This window comes from Merops nubicus, unplaced genomic scaffold (assembly GCF_000691845.1).
Source record: "Merops nubicus isolate BGI_N331 unplaced genomic scaffold, ASM69184v1 scaffold830, whole genome shotgun sequence".
Classification (NCBI taxonomy): Eukaryota; Metazoa; Chordata; class Aves; order Coraciiformes; family Meropidae; genus Merops; species Merops nubicus.
The window spans coordinates 18,777-27,409 of NW_008584594.1; the positions used below are offsets into that span (position 1 = coordinate 18,777).

General features: G+C 43.0%; 1 protein-coding gene across 1 annotated transcript in view; it reads right to left on the reverse strand.

The window, feature by feature from the left end:
- Positions 1-8,633, reverse strand: part of LEF1 (lymphoid enhancer-binding factor 1) — a 70,999-nt gene that overhangs the window by 11,854 nt on the left and 50,512 nt on the right. The window contains 3 exon segments of the mRNA XM_008944548.1: positions 1,659-1,699; positions 2,358-2,406; positions 7,830-7,937. Of these exon segments, the coding sequence (XP_008942796.1) occupies positions 1,665-1,699; positions 2,358-2,406; positions 7,830-7,937 (192 nt within the window). The 3' untranslated portion in view covers positions 1,659-1,664.

The following is an 8,633-nucleotide window of genomic DNA, read 5'->3' on the forward strand; positions in this document are numbered from 1 at the left end:
GAATATTCATCCTCTTCTATTTCAACTCATCCTCCACTATAGAAAATGCAGAGAAATTCCACCAAAAGTTATTCAGTGTAGGCAAGGCAGTCATCCTTAGATTGTAAGGCATCCAAGAAACCAAATATCCCCCAGTTTTTAGTTTTCACTTGAACCCTAGTTGTATTCCAACCCAAATGAAGTGCTCTGCATCAACTCAGTTTAAATGATGCATGGTTTCCTTACTGGTACTGTGTTTGCAACAAAGAGACAAATATTCACAACAACCATGAACCTGGGCAACCAAGCTGAAATAACAATTATAAAACTGAAATACCAATTATAAAACTGAAATTTAAAGCCCTACTTTTTTGTTTGGTTTCAAGTATGCGTAATACTTATGGCAGTCACTGTAACTAATGATACTATACAGCTACATTTGTTGTGTAGGCTCTAGAACCCAAATGCTGCAATCCACATTGAAAATCAGCATGACTCAGGCATATTGCAAAGTGTCTGCTTGCCTGAAAAACTTTTGCTTAGCAGGAAGAAAAAAAGAGCACACAATTTGCCATTTCAGTTTACTTCAGCTTCAAAAAAATCCCACCCCAAAGTCTTAAACCCAACCAAGTTCAGACTAACCAGCATAACGGTATAACTACAGAGGAGGCCTGAATCATGCTGATGGACACACTGCACAGAGCAAACTTAACTGGGCTTTCTTTAGCTGGAAGTCTCAGCAGAGTGGAGGGCCAACAGGAGTCCACTTTGCTGAGCACTCGGAGTGCCAAGGGGATCACGTGGCCAAACAAGGCAGAGGGAGAGGGGATAAGGAGCCCGTTTCTGTTGCAATGCATAGATGAGCTTAGAAGATGTTATTTTTTTGATAGTGTAGAAGTAACTATTATGTCAAACACAAGCAGCTCCTACTGGAAAACATATCACACAGAGGAAGAGGAGGACCAGACGTCCAACATGAACACTGAGAGGCGAGCACCTCGCTATGGTACTGTGTGTACTCAACAAGCAGACTAGATGGTGTTACGGGGTATGTATAATCATTCCACCTTCTGTGCAGATGATTGATTTGATATGATATAATATGATATATGTATGATATGTATGATATGATGCGAAGAGGAAAAACACACACTGGAAATGCAGCAACAAACAACCCAACCTGCACCACACATGAAATACCACCGTACAATCAAGGGAGAAATTCTTGATATAACTGAAATACGGTCCCATTTTCTCAGCAGATGTTTTGTTAGTACACAGGTGAATCAATTTTAAAAAGGTGTATCCAGCCAGCATCTTGAAGATGTCAGCACATAAAATGTACTCCGAAGCCAGCTTCTAACCTGCCCTTATGAAATGTGGCAGTCTGGTGGCTGGGAGGGTTTGCACTGCTTACTAAACCCATCCCTGTGCTTCACAGGCAGACTCATAGCAAGTCAGTGAGGTATGGTCAATTTGAAAATATTAAAGTTAATAGTGAAATTGTGAATACCTAACAGATAGCCGGTATAAAAACCATCAGTAGTCAAAGTAACATTAGCTTTGAGATATGATACTTCTGCAATTTTTGCTAAATTCATATTATTGCATAAAATTTATAAGAAAGCTCATTTTACAATTCAGTTTTATCATCAGGAAAGCTTTAGAGATGTTCTTACCATGCTTCAGATGTAGGCAGCTGTCATTCTGGGGCCTGTACCTGTAGAAGATTGTTTTCCTTTAACAAATTTCTGTTACAATGTTTTTGCACATTCCAAATAAGTTTGTTTATTACAGTGTTACACGGATTTTTGGTGTGGTTTTGTTTTTGTTTGTTTGTTTGTTTTTTTATGGTTCTTATACCAGCCATTTTTGTTGGGGAAAACAGGGTATTTCTTTTTATATATTTTACAGGCAAAGAGGAGACCTCACTGATGCTTTTAGCCAACCTACTAGACAGCTGTTAGTGTATGCAGAAATACAAAACTACAGCAATAAAAAATACTGTGGCTACAGAAGGGTCAGTGTAAAGTTTCCAGCATCCAATAATCTCACACAGTGTCTGAGTCATAGTTAAGTCTAAGGATGATACAACATCAGCTCAGGAGGAAAGCAAAGGTGAAGAAGGACAGTGATTGCAGCAATGCAGGAGTTCAGCCAAAGATATTGATGCAGTCAGGACTGCTATATAGAAAGATGTAAAGGAAAGGAGACAAGTATTGTGTGCATTTTCACAAGCTTGAATTCAAAGTGAGGGATCTTAAAACATCTGTCAGAAGCAAGTGTTACAGAAAAGCACATAAAAATGAAACAGCGCAAGCCCTGGTTTCTAAAATATACCTGAGGTGAATGAATGGTAAGAGCTGGTCATGGCCTACCTGATGCTGATTCCTGCAACTTTTCTCTCTTCCTCTTCTTTTTCTTTCCCTGAAAAATAGGCAATTTTACCATATTAGATGCATAGAACTTTTTTTGTCACTCCACCCCTAACACAGAAATGAAAACCGTCTGGACACTGAGAACGAGGTTAGGAAAAAGAACCCAATTGTTTCTGGGGTAGCTAAAAACTTTTCTAACCCACTTCCAACTGTTTCAATAGTAACAAGGTTTGCTTTCAGCATCTATGGAGAAACATGCACATGAGCAATACAGATTTCTGTATCCACATGGAATTACAATTTCTGGCAATTTTTCAACTCACACTGGCAGCCACAAGCATCTAAAAGACTTCTCACGCTTAATAATCTGATGACACATATGTTGAGATCGTAATTTATGGCTCTTACAAGAACTCTTCACACGTTCAAACACTTACACTGTCATACATGGCAACAGCAGACAGGGTGTTGAAAGTACCTAGGACGACCATGGCTTGTCCCCAGGGTGCAAACCAGCCAACTAAAATTGTTCTGATAACGCTTTTACCTTAACAAAGCCAAGCCTCACGTAGCTGTTCCCAGAGGAGGGGCTGTGCAGTAATCAGACAGCAGACTGCTGCATGGCAGAGCACCCTTAGGGTGACCATGGTGCAGGACAGAAATGGACATCTGGCAGCTGTCTGTCTTGGACACCCCACTGGCACCAGCATGCTGGCGCAGGCTCACTGTGCCAGCCCACACACTCGCCCTTCTCCCCCACCCCCATCTATGGAAAAGGCCAGAGCTCCCAGTTCGCAGTCTTTCGGGAAACAAAAGGTCAGTCCAGACCCACAACTTTAAACCTCAGTCATCTGGCATCACCCAAATTCTTTTTTTTTAAAAAAAGCAATAGTCATTTATATTTTAAAGGAGCCTTCAAGCTGCCAGGACAGGCTCTAACAGATGAGCTCTGGCAAACCTTGGTGCAGTTGCTCTACGTACAACTGCAGCCTGCTCTCCATCCTGCTGCCCCTCAGCCAGAGGTTACCCCACTCAGCACAGCTGACAGAAGCCAACATCTGTCTCAGCATAGACCATGCCATGCACAACAGCCACAAACTGGAAGGGCTGAGGTGGAAGGACACACCTTTCTGGTAGCTAGCTCTGCAAGGCAGCAGGATGGACAGCAGGTGATGTGAGAAACCACCTCAAACCACTGCAGTGCTCACTGAGGGACAGCAAGCAAGGGATCCAAATGCAGGCCACAGTGAAGCTATGGCAGATGACTTCAAGAAGTCTCCATCCTGTTTTGACTCCAAGCACACCTGACTAAAACTCCTGTCCTTTATGCTGAGGCTGGCAACAGAGCTGTGCAAAGACAGGACCAAGACTAGATGTTGGGAAGCAGATTTCAAGGGCTCTGGGAAACTCTCAGCAATATGCTTTATCACTCGGGCACCAAGGCAACACTTCCTTAGAGAGGTAAGTGTGTTAGCACAGATGTTAACATTGAAAAAATCATGGGAGGAAAATGAGGTTTTATTCTTTATGGCAGGGTGACTTCAAGTGCCAAAACATACTGAAAGCTGATCTGAGATCCATCTGATTTGTTCTCATCTGATCTGAGATACCAGAAGTGGAAGAACAGAAGGAAAAGGCTGGGCTGAAACCTAATTATCAGCATTCCCAAATGAGGTAGTTTCTGACATTTCCAGCTCATGGAGACACCATCACATTATGAAAACACTGTGCTTCTCATGATTATCATACAACTTCACAGGACTACTTTGAGTGTCAGTAACAAAAACATGACAAAAAGGACAAACAGATTGTCAACAGCTGAATAGCGATGCTTAACATTTTCTTGAAATTTCTGAACTCCTAGATAACCAGACAAATCAAACTAGAATTAAAACCAAGTAATACATAGTTTTAATTGTACTGTTTTGTGAAATTCAGCCATGTGAAACAGGAGAGTCACGCCTAAGTCACTTCCAGCTCTCAAAATACTTCAGTAATATCTGTGCTAAATGAATATAATTTCTTTTTTTTTTGTCTGCTCAATTTAGAAAAAAAAGAAGAAAAAAGTAAGAAGGAAAAAAAGATGACATATACCTGAAAAGGTCTCATAGTTAACTGTGATCTACTGTGATCACCTTCTCACCACCACTGCAACAAATGTGTGCATTCCTGGGGAGGCAGAGAGAAGGGCTGCAAGAGGGAGCTAGTGGAGTTCTCCATTGTAACATATAGGACTGGAGTATGTCAGAGCTATATTTTCACACAGGATGTAGGTTGGAAGCACATCAAAGGGAGAGTTCATACGTGCCGCGTTTCACACTCCGAATGTCTATCAAGGCATTTAAGAAACCACAGGTCTACTGCATCTGCTGTATGGCAGTAGGCTGTGGCAAAACTCTTCAGGTTCTCAAAGTCAATATCCCTCACAGAACAATCTTGAAGGCTGATACCCAGTAAGCATGAGCTAACATGGCTCCAAAGTGGTTCTGTTTTCTAGGAAGTAAGTTCAAGACAATAGAAATCCCTTTGTTTGCAGGGACTGTGTCACTAAGGCCCTAAATGTTCCCATGCATATTTCAAGACAGCTCTGTTGACACAGGATGGTTACTGGAAATAAACCCTTCCTGTGTAAGGTCATGACAGCTCATCTACTAGAAAAGATCATAGTATGGTTTGGGTTGGAAGGGACCTTAAAGATCATCTAGTTCCAGGCCCCCCTGCCATGGACAAGGACACTTCTCACTGGACCAGGCTGCAGAAGACCTCCACCCAACCTGGTGTCGAACACATCCAGTTCCATACCCACAACTTCCCTGGGCAGCCTGTTCCAGTGTCTCACCACCCTCATAGTCAAGAACTTCTTCCTTCACTCTAATCTCAATCTACCCTCTTCCAGTTTGAACCCATTACCCCCCCATCCTGTCACTACAAGCCCTTGTAAAAAGTCCCTCCTTGACCTTCTTGTAGACCCCTTTCAGATGCTGGAAGGCAGCAAGAAGGTCTGCCCAGAGCCTTCTCTTCTCCAGGCTGAACAATTCCAACTGTCTCAGCCTGTCCTTGTAGGAGAGGGGTTCCAGCCCTCTGATCATCTTTGTGGCCCTCCTGTGGACCATGGCTCCAGCAGGTCCATGTCCTTCTTGTGCTGGGGGCTCCAGAGCTGGACACAGTACTCCAGGTGAGGTCTCACCAGGGCAGAGTAGAGTGGCAGAATCCCCTCCCTTGACTTGTTGGCCACGCTTATTTTGATGCAGCCTGAGATACTGTTGATTTTCTGGGCTGCATCCGCACATTGTTGGCTCATGTTGAGATGACTCAAGATGACTGTATAAAACAGGCAGAAACAAGCTGCCAGGGCTTGCAGTAGTGTCTGTGCTCACAAAGCTGGGCATAGATGTCAGCAAGAGCAAAGCATTTACTCCATAGATAATCATGTAGTTTCTGTGTCAATGCCTTCTGTGCCAAACATCTCCCTAAGAGACTCTAGCTTTCAATGAAAATTTTTTTCAGGCTAAACAGTAGCTGTGCTGGACTTGAAATGTAGGCTGTTCCTACAGCTTCTGCTAGTGCTCGGCTTAGTTACTGCAATCTCTAACTGCCACTGAAGCAGAGAAATGCTGCTGTCCACCTAAGACAGATGGAAAACTGAGTCATGTAGAGCATGTGGACTTCCCACCACAGTGAATAACACGGCAGCTGATGGAGAGACAGAGAGGAGGCCAGGTCTCAGGTTAGGATCAGTCTCCTGGGATTGCAGCTTCCAAGTTTCGTAACAGAAGACTACACTGGCAGCTTACTGCAAGCACAATAGTGTAATTGTGCATTGAAAGCTGTGCAATGTGATATTAATGCTGGTTTGACATTTAATTATAAAGTAAGAGTAATTGTAAGAAAAGTCTTAGCTTCACCAAATAGTATAAAAGCAGGCCCTATCATGAAGTTTATTGATAAAAATTTTGCAGGTTTTATTTCAGAGATGGAGTATTCTGAATTACTTTCAGCTGAAGTTCAGTCTGCATTAAGGCACCTATGCTTTTGGCTCTCTTGAAGGAGAGACACCCCTTTTTTCACAGAATCACAGAATGTTAGGGGTTGGAAAGGACCTCCAGAGATCGAGTCCAACCCCCCTGCCAGAGCAGGACCATCTAGTCTAGGGCAGGTCACACAGGAACACATCCAGATGGGTCTTAAAAGTCTCCAAGGAAGGAGACTCCACAACCTCCATGGGGAGCCTGTTCTTGTGCTCTGGAATCCTTACAGTAAGGAAGTTCTTCCTCATGTTGAGGTGGAACTTCCTGTGCTCCAGCTTGTGACCTTTGCCCTGTGTCCTGTCACAGGGAATAAGGGAGAAGAGATTGCCCCTTTCTTCCTGACACCTAGACCGCATATATTTACACACATTAATTAGATCCCCTAAAAGTCTTCTCTTCTCCAGACTGAAAAGCCCTAGGTCTCTCAGCCTCTCCTCATACAGCAGCTGTTCCAGTCCCCCAGTCATCCTCATAGCCTTCCACTGGACTCTCTCCAGTAGATCTCTGTCACCCTCAAAATGGGGAGCCCAGAACTGGACACAATACTCCAGGTGAGATCTCACCAGGGCAGAGTAGAGGGGGAGGAGGACCTCCCTTGTGGACACACTTTTCATAATGCACCCCAGGATACTACTGGCCCTCCTGGCCACAAGGGCACACTGCTGTCAAGGGCAACTTGTTGTGCACCAGGACTCCAGGGTTCCTCTCCATGGGGCTGCTCTCTAGCAGATCTCCTCCTAACCTGTACTGGTGCATTTTATTACTCCTGACCAGGTGCAGGACTCTGCACTTATTCTTGTTGAGCTTCATTAGGTTCCTCTTGGCCCAACTCTTCAGCCTGTCCAAATCCCACTGAATGGCCACACAGCCTTCAGGTGTATCAGCCAAACCTCCCAGCTTCATGTCATCAGCAAACTTGCTGAGCAGACACTCGATACCGTCATCAAGGTCATTAATGAAGATGTTGAACAGAACTGCACCCAGCACTGATCCCTGGGGGACTCCACTAGTTAGAGGTCTCCAGCTGGACTTGCCACAATCAATCACCACTCTTTGGACTCTGTTTTGCTCAGATCTAAGGAAGAATTCTGGATAGCCAGTGATCAAATAGGAAATTATAGAAAATTCACAGCTGTACAGTAGAACATAAGCTTTGAGAAATAGAAAAAAAATGTCTTATAATAGCGCTTTCCATGTTAATTTTTTCCCCTCAAAAACTGTGACCTTCGTAAGCAACATCTCAACAGCAACAACAAAATATCAATTCTTCTGGATGCTTGAAGTGCAAACAAATTTAAGGTTTATGTTCTATGTTTATTAGCCATCTCTCCATCTAGAACTTTCTATAAGTTGAAGAGAACAAACAAGGGAAAAAAAGAAAAAAAAAAAAAAGGTTAGGTAGAGTAAGTTAATTTAAAACAAAACCTTCAAGTGAGTGACTTACATAGTTGTCTCTTGCAGACCAGCCTGGATAGAGCTGCATGTGTAGCTGCCTTTCTTTACGAGCTAGTTCATAATATTTTGCTTGTTCTTCACGGGAGAGAGCATGCCACTAGAAACAAAATAAACACAGCATTAGACTTGGAAATAACTCACACCTAGGCAACAGATGACATGAGCAAGTGGTTTTGTGACTTTGACTCAGCCCTTCCCCACTGCAAAAATTAAATTCATTAGCAATTACAAGCACCTATGTTTATTAAGCAACTTTCAGGCATTTGTCAGCTCTGCAACTGCCAAGTGCCTGGAGCAAGACAAAAAAATCATTTATGGAAACAGGGCTCACCAAATCTGCTCACAGAACCGTGGTCTCCCAACACTACTAAAAAGATAAAAACACCCCTCAAAAAAGCCAACATAAAACAACAAAAAAAACTCCCACACCCTTTAGCTCCTGACAAAATAGAAATGTTTTGTGCTGCTTTTGAAGGGCAGCAAGCTCCCCACCACAGAAGGGTTTGCCATCTTGGTTTTAAGCAGCAACTATACATGGGTTTTCAATGTCAATGCAGAGGGCTTCCTGGGCACCAGCAGGCTTGTTCCAAAACCAACCTCTAAGTATTAAGCTTCTAGCTACCAGCTTTCTGATTTTTCTTGTTGTAATAGAAGAAAATGGCAACTGCAAAAATTTCTAAGCTACAGAAACCACAGAACTGTAGTCTTCCAAATTATATGAGCTGACCTCTGTAGCCAAGTAGGGATGAACTTCCTGCTTTTATGTACTTTAAAAAAAAAAAAAAAAAAAAAA